At 42.0% G+C, this 21768-nt stretch overlaps 1 protein-coding gene across 2 annotated transcripts in view; it reads left to right on the top strand.

The window, feature by feature from the left end:
* The first annotated feature begins 710 nt into the window (after positions 1–710).
* cxxc4 (CXXC finger 4) overlaps positions 711–21768 on the top strand; it is a 39456-nt gene continuing 18398 nt past the window's right edge. The window contains exons 1-2 of one of the 2 annotated variants that reach the window (XM_086032329.1): positions 711–5338; positions 6581–7530. In XM_086032329.1, coding sequence (XP_085888455.1) covers positions 6706–7530 — 825 coding nt within the window. In that variant the 5' untranslated portion in view covers positions 711–5338; positions 6581–6705. The remainder of the gene's footprint in view (positions 5339–6580; positions 7531–21768) is intronic. The other variant, XM_086032330.1, reaches the window with a different exon arrangement.

Consider the following 21768-nt stretch of genomic DNA (forward strand, 5'->3'; position numbering starts at 1 on the left):
GAACAAAACAAACCATTGTGCCAAACTAAACTTAAAACCGATTAGCTGACTTTAACATTTCAAGAACCTTTGAGGGTTGTGCCTGTAATGATTCAATGCCGCGTTTTTTTATATGGCAGTGGTTACGGTCTAAAATTTAATATGGGGGCTTATAAATCAATTTTGCATGGACGATTAATTAATAATTGGCCCCAACATGAAATTGAGGAGGTGAAGCACGCACGCCACGGTTACTTCGTTCCAAACTACACCCTGAAGCCCGGAATAAATGTTGAGCGTCGAGGTGCGAGGGGGGGGTGGTGTGCGCTGGGTAATAATCCTGAACGTCGATTGAAGTGGTGATTTCATTTAAACTCCCAAAGCCACAGGCACCAACACGAGCTGAGAGCGCACGCTGTCACGCAGGGGGCTCGTGGAATAAATGTGCACGCCGTTGTGAGCCTGCGGGAGCAAGCATGACACATGTGGCCAGCAGGCGGGTTTATAATGGTGATGAATCCTGAGGGTTTTAGCCATTATGGCTGTCCCTGGACAGAGGGAGGCAGCTCTGCTCCATACAAATTGGCAGGTTATCAGTTTGTATGTTTTGTATTGTCTTAGCGCAACTTATCCCAAACTTGACATGCAACCCTTTCAAAACCACACTTTTTTTTTATACAGCTTCTATAAATCTAATCAAACTGGACTGGAGGGAAATCACTGTTTAGCAATGGGCTGTTGTTTTTTTTTTTTTTTATTATTCTTTTAGGGTGGTGTCAACCAGAAAAATCACAATAATAAAGTGGGGTACAGTGTTCCGTTGTGTATTCAAGACTCACTTTTTTTTTTCTTGATCTATCCTGTTAATTGTTGAAAAGTTCAATTATGTGCCTTTTCTTGCTTTGGCGACCTATACTGAAATTATTCAACAGCAAACGGCACACAACACATAACAATGTATGTACCGGTAATAGTAAAAAGACTCACTTGTTAGAGGCAGCATTGTGTGATTGCTGGAGTAGAAATAGGACACTAGGCGTACCCCTTATCTTATATTGTTACTACATTGCAGTGGCAAACTTTTGTCCTCGTCATTTTTTTCTGGTGGTGAATGACTTGTGATACACATTACTTAGCAAAGATATTGGTAGGATGAGTTTCATGACGTTCGGTAAGTGGCACTTGTTCAATTTCACATCACAGTCTGTGGCTCGGTGTTGCCACAAAGACATGCACACACACGAAGATTTGCGATTGTAAATATTGAACGAGTTCATCATTTACCATTGTCAAACTCAACCAGTTTGTGAGCAAATCGGGAAGGAAAAAAATAACTTAACATAGCCCAAACCACAGGATAATCGCTAGGATAATCTTTCAGTGAGTTTCCACCATCAGACGTTTGCTGGCTTTGATGATCAGAAGAGAGGAAAAACACTCAAATTAGGCCTGATTATCGGTATGTGTTCACTACGATTAAGACACAGAAAGGAGCCGTCAATAAGTGGATTGCCCTGTTGTCCTATGTTATATGTTTGTTTTCTGTTTACCTCCAACACTTCTACTGACATTTTCATTTGCAGTCAGTAACCTGGATAAGGTGTACTGTCTGCAAATAGGTTATCAGTTCCCGTGGCAATTGTGCAATGTCTGTCCAACGCTCCTCCAGTCTGACTTATATGCATGTTTTATTTATGGGTATAACCGTTGCATTAGACCCATGGAGTGTTTTAACGGTACAGAAGTATCTAGTTCACAGAACTTTCCACCACGTCCTCAAAATGCTGAACAACTCTGACCTCGGAACGCTAGCTGCCAGAGCTACTACCCCCTACTCAGGCTGACCCGCAATTACAGTAACAAGGGGGCAGTCTGACTCATGCATCATTTCTATGGCAAATCTTTTGTCCTCCTCTTATGGTACTGTGCCAGTCTTAAGGTTTGCACAAGTCCACTATTATGAAAAAAGTTTGTTTGTTTGTTTTTTTTCATTTTTGCCGGTGCTTTACATGACAATGCCATTTCGAGCATTCGTAAATGAGTCTCCCGAATATGTTCCACGCGGAAGCTCAGTGCCTCTGTACTGTAGCAATTATTATATACAAAAAATCTGAATTGGGATACATTTTCAATTCTAATGTAGTGTGATGATGGGCTATAATGGGCTGTCGCTGAATCATGATGCTGTGTTGTCAAATTTTTGGTGATATATATTTTCCACTCGACTGACATTCTCGTCCTATATGGACATTTTAAACAACTCTAATGGTTAAAGTGCTCACAATCTGAGCTGTTTCCCTAGATCCATCTATCCATTTTGTATAAAGCTCGTCCTCATTAGGTCGCAATATAAGCCAGCCAATCGCAGGGTATGGACTAATAAGACAGACAAGCATTCACACTCCAATTCACACTGATGTACAGTTTAGAGTCTTTAGTAATGCTAAGATGATGTTTTTGGATTGTGGGAGGAAGGCACAGTTCACGCAGAAAGCACACTTAAGTACAGAGAGAATATTTGCTGCGCTACCCTTGGCAAAAATTATGGAATCACCACTCTTAATGGATGTTCAAGTTACTTAGACCAAGCAGAGGGGAAAAAAATATGAAATCCCCAAATTCTGAGGAATGAATTACGGAATTATGGAAAAAAGTCAACAAAATAACACTTCAACATGCCACTCCTACTTTGTTACACCACCTCTGGCTTTTATAACAGCTCGCAGTCTCAGAAGCATGAACTTAAATAAGCGATGTACAGTACTCTCCATCAAACTGGCTCCAACTTTTTCTTATTGCTTTTGCCAGATCAGCTTTACAGGTCGGAGCCATGTCATGGACCATTTTCTCAACTTCCACTGAAGATTTTCAATTGGATTGAGATCTGGACTACTTACAGGCCACGACATTGACCTTATGTGTCTTTCCTTAAAGATTTTTTCACAGTTTTTGCTCAATGGCTACATGCATTATGATCGAGAAAAATGCTGAGCTGGGCATTTTACCAAAAAATTGCGCGTCCATTATTCATCACCCGTCTGCAGCGTGGGTACTCCTCCGTCATCCTTCATTTGCCTTTTTTTCGGGGGGGAAAAAATAGTAACCGCCTATAAACCGGTCAGCCTCTGATTTTAAACGGGCTTCCGTCTGCGATTCCGACTGAACACTTTGATAGCATACCGCCCCCTCCCGGCCGATGTTTGAACAGAAAGAGTGACCCACAGTGACTCTCTGCGCCGTGGAAGCCTGTTCACAGCATGCTCCCCTACTCAAATCTGTCCCCCAAGCAACAACAACTCACCATTGTTCCTCGCCGCGGCCATGCAAGCCTCGCAGCGAAAAATAGATTAAAAATTGGACTACAGACGAAAGGCGGATTATATGGACTTGGATTATGTGGAAAGGCTTCCGACTATGCTTAGTCCGTCTTTTTTAAATGTTTTCCTGTCATTCGCCAACCATCAGCAAAACGGGCATCCGTCGTAGGCAGATAGATGGACCGGTCCGTCACATAGACGGGATGCCCAGCTCTGGTAACATGATTTTATCATCCTCAAACCTCCTTTCTGTTGACGGGATAAGAACAGTGTCCAAAATGTCACCGTAAACTTGTGTAATGACTGCCATTTCACCAGTGCCATGACCTGACATGCAAACCCCATATCATCAGTGACTTTGAAAATTTGTTTTCTTCAGGCAGTCGTCTACATAAATCTCATTTGAACTGCACCAAACAAAAGTTCAGCATCATCACCTTGCCCGATGCAGATTCGCCTTTCATCACCGAATATGACTTTCATCCAGTCGACCACAGTCCACGATTGCTTTTCCTTAGCCCATTGTAACCTTGTTTTTTCTCTTTAGGTGTTAATGGCGGCTTTCTTTGAGCTTTTCTTTCTGTAAATTCCATTTCCTTTAGGCACTTTCTTACAGTTCGGTCACAGACATTAACTCAGGTTTCCTCCCATTTGTTCCTCATTAGTTTTGCTGTGCGTTTTCTGTTTTCAAGACATACTGCTTTACGTTTTCTGTCGTGTCGTAATGCTTTGATGTCTTGCTTAGTCTACCAGCATGCTTCACTTTAACAACCTTACCGTTTTGTTTGTACTTAGTCGAGATTTTAGACAGCCAACTGTGAACACTGAGCAACCAACATATTTTGCAACATTGCGTGATCATTTACCTCCTTTAAGAAGTTTGATAATCCTCTCCTTTAAGTTGACATCTCATGTTGGAGCCATGATTCATGTTAATCCACTTGATGCAACAGATCTCCAATGTTTGATCACTCCTGATTAAATACAAACGAACGAACAGATCTAATCTGATGCAGTTGTTGGTTTTGGGAATGGAAATCTACAAGGTGATTCCGTATTTCTTTAGAATTGAAAAATTGAATGTGTTTTCCCTCTGCTTTGTCTGAAAATGTAACTGTTACTGACTTCTTTTAGTGTTTCTTAAAGCCAGAAAGTTGCCATTTGACTGATTTAAGCTTTGTGTCATGTCTGTGATTTACATTTTTTTGTTTGCTTGTTTTTGTACACATTCAAACAACTGAATGAACGGCCTTTGAAACTGGTGATTCCATCATTTTTGCCAAGGCTTGTATTCATGGGTTTGACTCTTCAATGAACTTCAATTAACATGTTTTTGGAATGTGTTAAGAAGTGTGAGACTCCACAAAGGGATAGCTTGAGCTTAGAGTTGGACCCAGATACTCGATATTTGTAGGACAGATTCCTAACCACCAGTCCACCGTGCTGCCTCTATAGCTCTTCTTTTTAATTACATTATTATAGATAAAAATAAGCCAATGTGCAGGTGCTTATATATGCCCCTGCACGCGTTGAGCCAGCCCCCACTTACCCACCCCACCCCCTGCGTGTTTCTATAGTAATTTCCAGCCAATGATCAGTAGGTGTCCGCATCCCCGCGTCCTCACCTCAGCACCAATCAGCCACACACAGCGACAAGCAGCAAGCGGCGGCGGTGGAGCGAGCAGGCAGGCAGGCGGAGAGACGCGCGCATACACACTCCACAAAGCCCGGGATCAGGACACACAGCAACTCCCGCTCCTCCAACGAGCACGTCGTTATTTTGAGGGGCGAGGAGAAAAAAAAAAAACCCACCGTTCATGCGTGCACTTTTTTTGTGTGAGAAAGTCACTACCAACAAGAAGATGGCTCTTTTGTTTTGAGCGTGTTTTGGAGTCTGCGCGTCTCTTCTTCAGTTTTTTTTTCCCTCCTCCTCCTTTTACCACCTCCACGCCGCGCTCCACTCATCTCTCGGCGGTAATGTGCGCGTGCACAGCCGCAGGCTGCTAACGCCTCAGGAGCTCCTCTCAACGGGAACCTGGTAGGTAGGTGAAACCACCCTACTATCCTGCTCCTCACATTAAAGCGTGCTACGCGTTTCAGCATCCATGCATGCTTCCATATGCAGTATGCGGCTGTAAAGTGACCCGGACAATGGGATTATTATTATTAATAATCATTTATTTTTACAATTTATTCGGATATGATCTTTTTTTATCAGAAGTATTTTCTCCAGCGCTCCGCTTCTGCATTGGACGTTTCTATCCCTCCAAAGTTTGTTTACAGGCTGGAAATCAATGCCAGCCAGACTTGATTGCCTTTGGGCCCGCGTGTTCTGCTCCATGGGTGAATTGATTAAGTAATAATCACCCCGAGGAGAGCTGATCATTAGGCCAAGGAGGAGTTTCTGTTAACTGCGTGAGGCGGGTTTTGCTCGTCATGTCAGCGTTAAAGTCTCCATATGTGGAAATTGTGCTCTATTTTATACTTATAATGCATTAACAACATATTATACATTTCTGATTACGAGAGCTCATATCCAAATGGATTTATGGTAACATATCAGTATTTTTAGCCATATTGAGCCCTTTTGAACTCTCCACGTGGTGATTATAATGTATTTTGGAGATTTAGAGCCATAGAAGTGATTTGAATCGCCTTTTAGTGTCCCGGCAATGGATCAGCTTTGCCAATTAAGAGGGGAAGCACAGGAGGGGGGGGGGGGGGGGCTGAAAGAAAAAGGTAATGGAAGTAGGGCTGGATGTGTCTAATGGGGTTTTTATCAGTGGAAACCAAATCCAGACAGACTGGGTGAGAGATAGAGGAAATGAAGCACACACACAGACCGGATGACACTAGTTGGTCCATGATCTGGATGCAAATTCCCTCGTGGCGTTTTGGTGTTATGTCATTAGGGAAATGTACCTGGTCATCGGGCGAAGGAGCAATTTGATGCGTGAATGGTCTTCTTGGCTTCTCAAGTAGTTTATTTCGAATAGGTGGGAGTTGCAGGCATGAGGTAAGGATCTGTGGTTTGTGGCTACTTGTGTCGTCTAAGAATATCAATAAAAATGTTGTTTATGCTTTCCAAATGTGTTTTCCAAAAAAACACTATTACAGCCTTGGCAAGTTTTAAAGCATGGTAACGGTTCTCCCCTTTGTAATGGCTATCAAAATCAGGTCCGACTAGTTGTGCTGGCTTTGTTTATACACTAAAAATGTGTGCTGATGAAGCTGGAATGTAAAAATGTGATGTTTAATTGTTGGTTCTTTCTTCCCACTTGTAGCACGAAAGACAAGATAGTTCAGGATGGTACGACACTGTTGGTAAGCAGCTGGAGTTTGCCAAAGGCCGGAGTCACCTCGCTTGGACCCTCCTTCGTCCTTAAACGCCGACAAGTCCTCCTCAGCCATGGCTAGCCTAAGCAGTGCGCTTTGCATTGAAAATGGACAAAACGCGGACGTGTCGCTCTTACAAAAGGATAATCTTCAAGACGGTGGATTAAGCCAGCTTTTGGATTATAACGCAGAAATGGAAAGGTACCGATCTTTTGCGAACTTTTACAAAACCAACGGGGCATTCCCACAAACTGCCAAGATTGCCCGCATCACAACGCCCATTTTCCCCAGTGCCAGGATTGGCATGTCCCCTTGGAACTGCGATAACGCCATGCTTTGGGGGAGGAAATCAGCGGCAATAAACCCTAATAGGACCAGCATGCATAGAAATGACTCCCAGAGGCCGGGTAAGCCTGGCGTGCCGCCAGAGACGCTGCAAATGGCAAATAATAATTTCCTCTCTACCTTATCCCCCGAACACTGCAGACCTTTAGCAGGAGAATGCATGAACAAGCTGAAATGCGGCGCTGCCGAAGCAGAGATAATGAATCTCCCTGAACGCGTTGGAACTTTTTCAGCTATTCCGGCTTTAGGGGGCATCTCATTACCTCCTGGGGTCATCGTCATGACAGCCCTTCACTCCCCCGCAGCCTCGGCAGCCGTTACAGACAGTGCGTTTCAAATTGCCAATCTGGCAGACTGCCCACAGAATAATTCCTCGGCATCGAGTGGAAACCCTGCAAAGAAGAAGAGGAAAAGGTGTGGGGTCTGTGCGCCCTGCAGGCGGCTAATCAACTGCGGAGTCTGTAGCAGTTGTCGGAACCGCAAAACGGGCCACCAGATCTGCAAGTTTAGAAAATGCGAGGAGCTGAAGAAGAAACCGGGTTCGTCGCTGGAGGTGAGAACCGGGGATCGGCTTCCCCATTTTTTGTTATTATCCCCATGCACTCCGAAGCATTAACCTTTTCATCCAGTCACGTTCTAAGCCCTTGAAAATTGTTTCCATGCCCACCCATGCCTGAACATCCCCCCGGCTTCTCAAATCTGCCTACCCGCCTAGCCTAATTGGCAGTAATTAGGGGTGTTTGTGCGAAGCGCAAGCTGAGCTTGGCTCAGACACCCCTAATTGCTGCCAGTCAGACTGGGGCTGGAACATATCCGAACAACCCAGCGCTTGGCTCGCCTCCAAGCGGGGCTGGGAAATGGTTTTCAGCAGAGAGCTATCCCTCTCGGCACCCGGTCATTTTAACCAATTATGGAAACCGTCTCTGGACGGAGAGAATCAATATCCCGCAAAGCCTCAGCCTCTGACCACGGAGAGATGCTGAAAGCGATGGCAGGACTGCTGATGGCATTTCTCAAAACACCTCCCAACTTTAGCCTCAGTGGAGTAGTGAGCACATCAGACCCCATCTGCTTCCTCTCAACAAACCATATTTGGGCACCAAACCACACGACATACAGCATGTATGTCCACTTGTGGTTCATTTTGGTCGAATTTGGTCAATGGTATAATAGGTGAATTGATTGTCACCTATGACATTTATTTGATTGCTAAGCAAAAGCTTTGTCCCAATTTGATATTGAAGTTGTTTTGACATATTTTGAAACACTTGATGAAGTACAGCTGGTTCTTGGCATGCAACAAAGTTCTGTTCCTAAGACTCAAGCCGAAACCGAATTTCTATGCAAGTCGAAATGTAGCTTAGTTTATAACTAACTCCCGCAAATGCAGCGGTAATTACAGTGGATGTTTGTACGATAAACACTTTTAGGCCTTAAAGGACATTTTCTCCCCTTTTTGTTTACTCATCTGTATCGACAAAATGCAAAACCAAGGACCCCCAGTATATTTGTATTCACAGTCACTGAAGATGATGGTCTTTGGAGTATGAATTTGACATAATTTACCATGCACTCATTGTGTTGTTAGTGTCTCATGGTTTTCCAATTGGCTAGCATTGCATTCAAAGCTAATGTTCACATAAAGAAAGAAAAGTAAATGACAAGATTAGAAGAGATTTGCTTCCTTGGAATCAAAATTCAGTACCTAACCTTATGACTTCCATTACCAGAAAGTTCTTTTAACTTTAACTGGCTGTGATGTTTACATGCATCACATAGTTAAAAGTAGAATAATGGCGGCACCAAGGTTTATGTGTTCATCTTGTGGGTTATAGCTTCGAATTGTTGATCACATAGGGGGTAATCGGAAGCTTGTGTACAAACAGGTGTCTCAAACAGATGTCCGGGAAGTCAGTGCTACTGTGTTTTTTAATGCATGGGTACACTCGCCCAAACAAATCCACACTTGCTTTTAAAAGCACTCTTAAAATTTCGCTAATTCTGATTATGGACTCCGATGGAGGTAATTATACCCATGCACCTTCCGTTTACGGAAATGTGTTGCAATGTCTAAAGCAGCGGTGGGGAAATCCTTTTGTGGGTTACATGTCTTGGGGCTTTTTATATCACTTCTTTTAAGGTGTTATTCACGGCCTGAACACAAGTCGGTGCAAATCCACTCTTGGATTTTCTTCCTCAGACAAATTAATCACTTTATAGTGGCCTCACCATGTCTGAAAACACAACAGTTTTTGCCTGTAAGTGTATCCTGGTGAAAATGTATGTAGGCGTCTCAATTAGATTGTCCAAAAACCCACTCATTGGTGCTGTCTGGAAAGTTTGGAAAAAATTAACCCCCCAACACTAGCTTCACCGATCGACGCAAAATGTGTTGACATGTTTGCCATGACAGGACGAAGGAAAACATCTCAAGGACTCATGTATGAAATTCAACATTAAACATTTTTGTTCAAAGCTGCCATTTTATGTGGATTCCAAGGCTGCGTTTAGTATGGATTTCACCAGAATGAGCCCTAATTGGAAGCAGGTATCTTAAACATATGGGCTAGGCTAAATTGATGTGGGCGGGATAAACTGATGTGGGCAGAGGATTGTGCCATGCCCCTCACTAACGGCCATGACACATACTGCACATAACATGCACTGTAAACAAGTCAACGTGAGCCACAGCTGCTACCTTAGTAGGATGTCTTATTCATGTTGGAAAGTTGCAAAACACTAAATGTCACCGGTTTGATCATGTATAGGACACCAGCGTTACAGAATTGTACCCTTGATTTGTTTCAAGAACTGTCCAATTCCTTCTTTTTAACTTTATTTGGTTGCCAGAGTTAAATCATCTGCACGAGAAAACTATAACCAAAAAGCTGTGTGTGCGGCAGACTGAGTGTGATACGAGTATGCATGTGTGTGCACAACAATGATTAGCACACTCTTCGGTGTCAACATTAGTCTCTGATAGGCTATTCTAGTATTTCTAGTTATTCTAGTACAGTAGTCTTAATTAGTTGCCTCTGATTAAGATGCTTTAAAAACCCTGAAATATTGTTTTATTGCCGAAGCATACTCTCATACTGACAATTGTAGAAATGTTTCACTAGACACAGAATCAAGCTCCTGCCATGGCCGTCTCAATCCCCAGTCCTTAACCCCATTGAAAACTTGTGGAGTGAGCGAAAGAGGAGAGTGCAGAGGAGAGGACCCAGGTCGCTGGATGATTTAGAGGGATTGTGCAAAGAGGAATAGTCAAAGTATTTCTGTAGTCACTGTATTATACATACAGTACCAGTCAAAAGTTTGGAAACACCCTCTAACTCAAGAGTTTTTCCATTATTTAAAACTTTACTGAATTGTAGATTAATAGTTAAGACAATGACAGTCATCTTATGAAGAAATATTGATGGAATTATTTGGTAAACAAATAACCCTAACCCTTATTTTGTAGATGTTGAATTTCTGGGATAACTTCAGGTTTTCGAGGGTATTTCCAAAGACGACCTTAGGTTTTGGGGAGCTGTTGAGCCAGGCGCTTTAGGCCTTAATGGGTTAGTGTACCGACCAATCAGTCATGGCCTCACATATCCGAAAACCTGTCAATTTTGGCATGTGCATATATTTTGGTGATGATATAGACACTGCCGTGGTGCCCCAAAATGTAGTCGTTAACAGATCACAAGATCCCCCACCCCCCAGCCCCCCCAAAAAAAACAATATTTAAATTACATTGCCCGAAGACAGTTGGGATAGGCTCCAGCACGCCCACGACTCACAAAGGGGAAAACCATTACCATAATCGGTTTGGATATGGATGGATGGATGGGTGGATGGATGGATGGATAGCCCCCGACACCTATGAATGAAATCTCAGAACCTATAAATGGAATCCCAGCAAATGATCCATTTTGGTTTGAAGCAGCCATTTTGGCGAAATTCCTCAGCTTGTACTTTGACAAACATCTACTGGGGAATTTGCCTAAATGAGCACCACTCAGAAGCAGGTGCTTGGGCCCGTTCATCTCTGCTTGCAGCCTTAATCGTTTATACAATTGGACGGCGGGTTGGATCGAATGCTTTCAGGGGCAGTAAGTTGCTCATATGTGGTCTAAAAAGAGCATCACCCTGTCTTGTCAGAATTATTTACAGTTCACTGTTTTTCTGGTGCCAAAGTAGACGAAGGAAGCAAACTTCTCCTGCCAACAGTGACAAACTGTTCAACAGCCACGCTTCTGGCTAAATACCCAAAGACACACAAACCTTCTCGCCTCACCTACCTTGTTGCCTTGCGAGCTATGATAAGCGACTGGCAGACAGTTAGATTTGTCTGTCAGCGTTTCCCACACATGGGAATCACCCTGAACTAATTATATCTTAAGCAGCGGCTGGAAAAATGCAAATCAGAATTTTACTCACACCCCTGAAATCGGAGAGCCAATTTAATCTAATACCCCCTTTAATTTAGCGCGCTAATGCAAGGCCCTAGAGAGTTGCCCCGTGTCACCGGCGCGCCGTTCGACGGCACGCCTCTCTCTTGCTTTTACTGCTCTGTGTTAGCAGGATGGATTAGCCTGGCAGAGGAATCTCATATAACCTATCCTTTGCTATGCAGCTATACCTTCACTTCGGCTCAAAGGTCTGCCGTTATCTTTGTGCGTCCGATCGTGCACTGCCGGCTTACGCTTTGGTTTACCTCAACTTTGGGTTGATGGAATCTCACGGATCAGCCGCAGCAGTTGCTTGAAAGTTAAATACGCTCTTGGATGCTTGTGTTGACCTGGTCCAAATGGTCTAGCTTGGGTTGTGCTGCACAGGTAATGGTGAACAGTTGAACCAAAGTGGTTTTTGAGTGCAAAGAAAGCTTGAAAATATGGAGTCTAACTACTCATCTGAACCTTCAGATTTGTTTTGTATTTTGTCTTGTCTTAATTATGACCCAGATCTAGGTTATGGTTTTAAAAAGGGCTATTTTAACCCTCCTATTATGTTATTTTCTCAGGAATGGCCATGATTTTCCAAGGTCAATTTGTCTGTAATCAAAGCAATACCAATCGACGTAGTTTACGTATATCAAATTGTTCACTCATTCAAATATGAGCAATGAAGCAACCACAAACACGGAATGACTACCAATGCTTCAATTCGACCCACAGCATAACCAGGAAGGTTAAGGTTTAACCGTTGTCTAATGCCATTGGCATGCTTATAATAAATAGTGTCTCCCCAAAAATATATTCACTCTTTGACTGGCCTTTACTGATATACGTAGTTTTCGTTTAGGTCTTTATTGACATCGATACAAGTCCAATGAGTTAAATTTAAGAGCATATCAGAGCAAATACTGTTTTTTGGGACACTCTGTAGTAGGGGTGTAACAGTACACGTGGGTCTATTAATACGCTTAGGTATGGCATGTTCGGTTCGGTCCACTTACTATAGCGCGAGATTACGCACGGGTGCTATTGGCTGTTGAATGCGGGAGAGGAGGGTGGCGGCACTAAATAGGAGCAAACGAATACGCAAACAAGCCAGAGCTCGAAGGTCCCCCCCCGTACACTGCGGTCTCCTGTTTGGGAACATTCTGGCTGTCCTGTTAAAATCACAGATGGGGAAAGGTACGTGTAAGTCCCAAAGTTGTGTGCGGACATTGCTACATGAGATCGGCGGCTATGCTGTGGGTAGCACGTCGAACATAATAACACTTAAAACAACATCATCCGACTTTGAATGTTTCTTAGGCGAGGAAGCAAGCAGTCTTTTTAGCCCAAATCAAACAGCACTCTCCTTCATTCGCCGCAGCTCCTCTCACTAGCCGTACGATGCATTCATGAACCTCGGAAACATCACAACTCAGCAACACACAAATCCGACCACAACACAGATAACCCAATTCGTTACAATATGCTGTTGCACATTCAAAGATTTTAATGCCTGAAAAGTGTTAATAATTTCATAAAGACTTTAATGTTACTATATTTCATTATAAAAAGTTTTAATATAGTTAGCAATAATTGTAACTGTTATTGTATGTATTTTATTCATCACAAAAAGTGTATATATGTACTGTAATGACAACTTGTCTTTAACTTGAATACTTAGATGTGTCATAGGCTGTTGCTGCTGAGTGTTTAAAGATTTCAGTGTCTTAATAATTTACAAAATTAAGAGATCTTTATTGTTAGTGTATTTTTTATTCTGGTGTAATTTCTTAAAATATCACCCAAATAGTTCACTTTTATTTATTTTTTTCTAAAGAATATACCGTCTACTTGTCATCTTTTCAAAATAAACATGTTAAAAAAAAAAAATCGTTTTTTTTTTTTTGTACCGAAAATATACCGAACCGAAGTTTCCAAGAAACCGAACCGAATCGAAATGTGATTTAGCGTACCGTTACAGCCCTACCGTGTAGTATATAATAGTTTAAGAGTTTTCTTTTTGTATTCTGTAAAATTCATCACAGTAGAACCTCTGGTATGCTCAGTGACCATTCAAATTTCAAAAAATTTTCCCATTGGAAATAATTGAAAAATCTAGTCTGTTCCATAGCTGACGTGTCACTATGGTAATACTTAAAAAAAACTGTCCAGCAGTGTTTTAGCAAACATTTTTATTTGATCATTGGCCATAAAATTTTAAAATGAGGTTGTACAACAACATTAAAACGATAAAGCACTCAAGTGACAACGAGCATAGCTAACTGTTATCAGTATTGGCTAGCACTCTAGAGGCTAACGCTAACAACAAACGCTTGGAGTTGACTCCACCTTCAGCTTCTCCATCTTTACTCACTGTTACCAGAGCTGGGCATCGCCTAACCGCCACGAGTTCCCACCACCAAACAAAGAAAAAATATCAAACAATAACAACTGACACACACACACACACGCACAGTGTAGTGATCGGTGAAATAAAAATATGGGGCACATGTCATTGCGTCTGTGGGACCTCAAGGTACACAACACTCGGTGGCGGTTAGGTGATGCCCAGCTCTGACTGTTACTTAGTAATATCGTGGCACTGAAGTACTGTAGCAGCTGTCTTCAACTCTGTTCCTACAGTGACACCGTAACCCCAATTTGTTTGCAAGTAGTCACAGACCTCTGCTAACACAGCAGGAAAGTCAGAATTACAGTCAATATTTGTATGAAACCCCTTCAAAACCATTAATATGAAACAATTGAAAGAAAACCAAAGTACGGTGCAAACTGAGCATGCCCTCTTGTGCAACGTGACTTGGTAATCTTATGCCGCTTCACAAACGAGTTCGTTGTATTATTGGATCACAAAAAAGCCCAGCATAACTACTGAAATGTTTGCTGAACTGAAGTCTCGTGAGATAGACTGTGTTCTATTCGAGGGGCTTCACTGTAATTTTTGCCGGTTTGTTCGGGAATTTCTTTACTTTTGTTAGTGTTAAAAATTTCATACTGGAAATATTAAACATGCATAAATGTCAGCATTTATGACATTTGCTTTAAAAATGTCCAAATAATTTATTGCTTGAATAGCAAATCTGACTTAACATGAAAAATGAGACTCCTTGTTAACGTTCGCTCATAAAACACGATGATCCAAAAGAGTGTCAAGTACAGTTAACCGACCCATAAATTGTATTTAAATGTAAACAGCATCTTTTGTGTTTTTTTGTTTTTTTTTTCATCTGTGCTTCTGGACGCATTCTGTGCCTGACCGATGGCATCAAGTGGTAACGGTCCTGCCCACACCAAGCGACAATTTAAATTCAACCTTCAGTCGCACTTTGAAGGTTACGCGTCGCATGCATAATTTATTTGTTTTTCAAGGTTTTTAGCATGTGAGTGACGCTGGCAGACCTGGATATGCTCCAGCGGAAATGCAACAAGCAGGCTCTTATTAATTTCCAAATGGATTTTTTTTTATAGAAATTGATTCCATAGACAGCTCTGATGGATGGATGGATGGATGGATGGATGGATGGATGGATAGACAGACATTTTTTTTCCTTAAAATAAAATAAAGGTCATAATTCCTGTGAACAGGAGCATGATAAATCAGCAAGCGATGCTTCTCAAATTTTGGAACCTAATGTTGATAGCGTGGAGGACAAAGCACAAATATTTGGTTGCACAGAAGTCAGCTTTAAAAAAAAAAAAAAAAAATGAGCAAAATGTCAAAGGCCGGCAGCATTGAGTCACGTGCGCGGAAAATGCACAGAATCCGAAGCCACCCCACCCCCACTACCTCCCATCCCAGCGGGTTCCTTTGTGTCATGTTGATATGACGACGTGAAATGAGCGCCACGTGAAGGTGGCACGTCTGCACTGAAGCCTTTTTGCTTATTGTGGCAAAAAAAAAAAAAGAAAAAAAGCGGGACCTTGGGGAAAATAGCTGAGATTCAGCCTCTTAATGAGAGCGAGGGCGACGACGGCGGCGGCGGCGGGCCAGGTCTAATTTGTTGTAGGTGTGCTCGGAATAGATAAAGACCAATCTGTAGCCTTCGCCACCCCTCTTCCTCCCCCTCCTTTTCCCCGAACCTTTACCTCCCGCCTTGGCCGATAACACTGAGTGCTCCCAGCCAATCTCCGTGAATGGGCAGAGGGAAAAACTGCACATGGAAAAAGCCTGAGGGAGAGAAGACGGCCTTTAGATTTTCGTATTTAGCGGGTTTATTCAAGCTTTAAAACTGCAGATTAATTTGGGCTGAGCGGGACGAGGTGAGGGGGATGCGGCGGTGAGCATCTCAACCTAAAGGGCAACCTTAAGCCCCTGTCAAGACAATAGGATTTCGCTGTCGGAACCACGATGCATTAATTAAACGCGTACCCCCCTCCTAGCGGATGTTCTGTCAGCTTCCGTCGGTGGCAAGAAAGCTGTCGTCCTCAGGCGAGCCCCAACGCGTGCCCCCGTTAAAAAATTCATCCCATTTTACCACCACCGCCAATTAGGGACAAAGCGTAATCGGAGGCGTCCGGATGATGCCCTCACATTACGTGGCCCGTCGCCTCGCTCTGCCCTTGTGTGATTTAACATCCCTGCTTCAGTGGTGACACAGAACTCATTGTCATTGTCTTTATGAGGAAAGAGAGAGATAGTGGGGGCGATAGGAATGGGGAGGGGAGGAGTGCTTTTTGGGGGGGGAGGGGGGGGGCGAGTCCGGGCGGAGGACGGACAAGCGTGAAAAGAGCAGGTGCGGCGAGGACGTTAATGTGTGGCGCTTTTAAAATTTAAACAGACGGCGGTAAATTATTGATGCCGACTCCGGCGGAGAAGTTAAAAGGTATCTCGTCATTACCGAGGGGCGAGAGAGAAAAAAGCCTCGGGTGAACGCACGGCAACGTCTCGGGGAACAAAGTGTTTTAATACTCCTCAAAACGTGATTGGTTTGCTTTGAATCTGCACGTTCATTGAAGGTTTTCATCATGAAATTTGAAACAAGGGACACTGCCCAAATTACATTTTTGGCATCTTACACAATAGTAAACCCGCGCTATTTGTGGGGCATAGGAACCGAGCCCTGCTGCACATTATGAAAAAATCTAAGTAAATGGCAACCGCCCCTAAAAAAAAAGGTTTATAATTGCCTATATACATAGTTTAAATGCTAGATAAACCGCAATTATTTTCCCAAAACACTTTTATATCATGTAAAATTCATCTTACAGCATTACCATTAAAATATGGCTTCCAGATAATTTGATTTCGGAAAAAATGCATCAGAAATGGGTTCATGCACACGTGGCAAAGACTTGCCGTATATTCCTTTGGCAATCGCGGTTAATCTTTGCTCTCTCCCGACATGGACACTGTAAAGCCAAACAGGTCTTTCATAAGTAGCACCAAGGGTGGGGGTTAGCGTTTGGGAGACTACTGACAATCATCCGTGAATTTAGAGTAACAGATTTACTCTAATCCCATGTGAAACCAGAAGCATAAAGTGGACATTTGTGGTGGTTGCAGTAATTCATCCACGCAGACGGTTCATTTGTTACGTGAGGCAATGATGTGACGTCATTTAGTCTTTAGACATCTCCGTGAAATGAGATCGAGGAGCGTCGTCTCATTCCCTAAAACATTTCTACCTCCGCCCGCCTCTCTCCTCTGTCATTCTAAAATCAGACACTACACGTGCAACCGTATTTTCTTCTATAAACATTGTACCACGTGACGTAGTTTTCTTTGTGCTTGTTATTTAACATTTAATGCGCATGCATGTGACATCACGGATACTTTCCATTAGAAGTCGCATTGCTTTTTGTTATGTGAATGTGTACATAAAATGATTGGATTGAACAAAAAATACGAATGTGGCATTGCTGTGTGAACGTAGCCAAATAGGTTGAAGCCGATTGTCCGTTAAGATTGAAGATTTTTTTTCGCAGTCCTATAATAATTCATAATAATGCCTCGGTTTTATATTGCGCTTTTTTGGACACTCAAAGACGCTTCACAGTGGATGCATTATTCATGCACTCACACATTCACGCTCTGGTGGTGGTAAACTACGTATGTAGCCACAACTGCCCTGGGGCAGTCTGACGGAAGCCTGGCTGCCAGTATGCGCCTACGGCCCCGCCGACCACCGCCAAACGTTCACACCCAGCCGTACGCCGGTGTGAGTGACACTGGAGGCAAGGTGGGTGAAGTGTTTTGCCCAAAGACACATTGACACATGACTCGGACACAGCGGCCAGCCAGGCCTTCGGTTACCGGACGACCTGCTCTACCTCCTGACCCCATAAACACCCATTACTGTAAAAAAAAAAAAAAAAAAAGTTTGTTTTTTTTCTTGTCCTAAAATCAGCCAGTACAATGCAAATTGATTGTAAATAAATATAGAAAAGTGCGGAACTGTTTTAAAGTTTACCCAAACATAGTTCGCCGGTGCTTGGGCTTGAGGTAGGAGTGGGAGTCCTTTTTTCACCTCTGTTACGAGGCAATGCCATAGAGAAGGGTTCGACAAAAAACAACTGTGTATTGTACCAGAATCGATACAGTACTGTATTGCATGTTTGAGAGACGTGTACATAACGAGCATCCGAACAAGCAATAGATATGAATAGGTAGATACGACACCCCCCTTTTGAGGTGCATGCCTATGGCGACGCCAACCTATTGTCCTTGCTTTCCACCTCTGTTAGCCTAATGTAGTTGGTTTGCACTGTGTATCTGTGACAACAACGGTGCAAACCGGAAGCATGTGTTTTACCAGTCTCTGTCTGTTGATTGTGCCACGACTAACAGACTTAGACAATTACCATGAACAGCGATGTTTTGTTTCTTTAAATCCGAAATCTGGTAAATCGAGGTTCCACTGGTGTAGCATTCCGAGTGAAGCTTCAATCTCTGGAGTCATATAATTGTAGTTCGGTTGCTATCATAATGTATCTTGAGAGACCCTAATTCAGGCAGAATTTGAGGTCTTTTAGTGGCTTTACACTATAAAACAGTAATTGTAGTAATATGTGTGTGTTTTTTTTAAGTTGTTAACTTTCTTTTACACTTGTCCAACAGATGATAAAAAATGATTCCTACATTTAACATCATGTCATTAACTCATTCACTGCCATTGACAAATTTACTTGTCTTTACATAGTCCGGCCATTCAATCCCAGGAATTTATTTATATTTTGTTTCAACTTTTTCCTTCGTTAGGGTAAAAAAGGGTCTGAAAATGTCTGGCAGTGACTGAGTTAAAGACTTTTTTATATTATTAACAGCACTGAGCTTTTTTATATGCTTTGGAAAAAAAGACAAAATAAAGAAAAAACGTCTGTACATTTACCTTACTTCCTCACTTCTTTGCCTCTTTAGGTTTAGGGTTGTGTTTACAAATAACAGGACTTGGAGATGGAGGCTGATTCTCCCACCATGCAGTCAATACCATTGGCGTGCCAAGCACAAGCTACACAAGCATGTGCACAGAGTAGACGCCTTCCTCAAATAGATGCCTTCTTCAAACAAATACAACAATTCAAGGAATTACCCTAGTACTGGTTTTACTATGATTTCTATTCCCTACTTTACGTATTTCCCTCAAAATAGTGGCCTTCAATCCGTTGCTAATGTTGTCCACTGGAGAAATTGTTAGGCTCTAATACGCCTTTTAGAAATAACTGGACTCACGGATAGATCAGAAGATCAAGTGTGCCACAAATAGATTTTTGTTTTAAATAGACGACAATTCAAAGAAATAACTACAAGTTTTAAGATGATTTATATTTGCATTATTTCCACTTATACAATTAAAGTAGTCTTTCCTCAAATGTTGTCCTCCATCTCAGTTGCTTCCTGAAAATAAGTGCCTCTCCCCAAACAAAGCCCCACTTTTAAAAATAACAGAAAATTCTCCCATCCCAGCAATCTCTGGAAAGCTGATATTTCCTACTCTACAGTTACTGCATTTCCTCCATTAGTGGCCTCTGTCTTATATTTAGATTACAACAAATAAACTCCTCTCCCCAAATAACCTCTTTGGATTCCATTCTTACACAAGTCATTGTACAAAATAGACACCACCCTCAAATAGATACCCGGGAAAACAGTTCAAGGAAATGCTCTAGTAAAGATTTTATGATGATAAATGCCTCTTCCCAAATAAAGATATCTTTAAAAAAGTAATATTAACTTTACTCGCAGGTAGAAACGGAAAACCCTCCGATTATCGAATCAACCAACATTACCATGCTGAGCCTCCATCTTTATATTTACGCTAGATTAGATGCCACCCTCCAAAAGATACTGAGAACAACATTTACATATTTCTTCAAAGAGAGGCCTCTGTCTCATATGGTCGCTTGAATGAATAAATGCCTCTCCTCAAATAAACACCTCCTTCGAAGAGTAAGAGAAGATTTTCCTTTCACCAAATCGACCGACATCACCATGCCTAGCCTCCAACCTTACTCAAGCATTTTTACAATTAGACGGCTCACTCCGATAGCCTAGTCAAAATAATTAGAGAGAATATCCTAGTAACAGTTTTATGTTGCTTTCTAATTCTATCATTTCGTACCCGAATAGGCTTCATTGAATGGATCCTAGCAATGAATTTGTTGAGTTTGTTGGTTCAAAGGACAACGCAGTGAACGCAGGGAGTGTCGTACGTCGGCGCTTGCTGAGGTGAAAGTGAAATCTGTGAGTGACAGCCGGAGACGGCGATATAAATCGGCCAATGTGGGCTTTTTTTTTTTTTTTTTTTTTTGCGTCTCCATTTCTGCAAGTCAAATCCTCGCATGCCGCCACCACCTCTATTGTGGCTCTGCTCGCACATTATGAATATTTCATGACAAGCATCTGACACCATGCCCAGAAAGATATTTCAAGTTTTTTTTTTCCCCTACCCTTCCCCCACTTCTCCCACACTCCCTGACAGAAAGCCTGAGGTTAGAGAGCGTCACTGAGGTGTGAAGTAGGGCTGTGGCCCCCGGGCAAAGGATAGGATTTACGATGGTTGATCATCAGGTGGACATTTTTCTTTCCCTTATCCCCCCTTTTGTCTCCCACTGCTGATGAACTATTGAGATGTTCACAGTTTGTTGTCGCTCATCACAAGGTGTTTACCTGACCGGTGTATGATTTCAGCCCAACTGGGAATGCTCCAGTGACACCCCCCCCCCCCATCTAATGAGGTAGAATGACTCAGCACGGGAAGGGGGTTCGTATCTTACTCCTGCCTTAGATACTGCTGCCTCAAAAGAAGCACAGACTACTACTAGCTGCCTTGACATCAACTGGTTACGTGTGATATGCATTGTCACTTATCAAAGGTGCATAATCTGAGCCCTCATGCAAAAAGAACGTTTATAACTGCATATATTAATAGTTTAAACTGTAAATATAATGCAAACTTATGATTACAAAACATATTGTCATTTGAAAATCATCTTATATTATCCTAAATAAATGGCTTACAGATGATTTAATATCAAAAATATGCACCAAAAGTGTGCAGAATATTTTATTTATCAGACAATTTATTGGTAGTTTCAATAATTTGATTTTAAATGTCATTGAATTGGTTCCTGTTTCCAGTTTTATGTTTTGCATTTTGTTCCGAATCTAACCGTGACCTTAAAACCTACTGTATTGAACCGTGATTTTATTTTTTTTGTCCCCTTTACCATTACATCCCAAGTAATTAATTAATTTGTGGCACCGTTAATGTTAACAATCTCGTCGTAATAGTTAAGAGTGTTTTATTGTCGTAATTAGGCGTGGGCCGGGATCAAATTCTGACAGTATGATAACCTTGAGCACACATCACACGCTTTCACTGTGCTGTAGTATTGTGGTTACGGCTTTAATTTAAAATGTATTATTTTGAAATGTTTTGGTAATGAACAACAGTGTTTATTCCATTGAACATCAGAGATGATTGAAGGTGGGAACTTGGAGATCCCAAAAACTCAACGAGTTGAGGGCTCTCATTTTACATATTATATTATATATATAATAATACATTTATTTATTTATTTATTTCCAATATAATAAATTGTTTCGAAATCCAGGAGAAATTATAGGTCACCTACTGAGTTAGGAAAAAAAAATGGTGCCGCAGGTGGAGATTCTTCTAATCACTCTCAATAGATTAGTTTAATCCTTTTTTTCTTTATACTTTGGGAAGCTTTTCCATTGGTTGCGGCATCTGTCCTTGTGTCTTTATGGGTTAAATGAAATACATTCACATTTAGGTTGTCTTACTTTAAATTAAAAAAAAGGCGAGCTTTTCCCCATTTAGAATGACTACTTTGTAACAAGTTCACCATAATGGGTTATCCTGCACTGCTTGTGATTA

This window comes from Filicampus tigris, chromosome 6 (assembly GCF_054856515.1).
Source record: "Filicampus tigris isolate MCC_2025a chromosome 6, RoL_Ftig_1.0, whole genome shotgun sequence".
NCBI classification, from domain to species: domain Eukaryota; kingdom Metazoa; phylum Chordata; class Actinopteri; order Syngnathiformes; family Syngnathidae; genus Filicampus; species Filicampus tigris.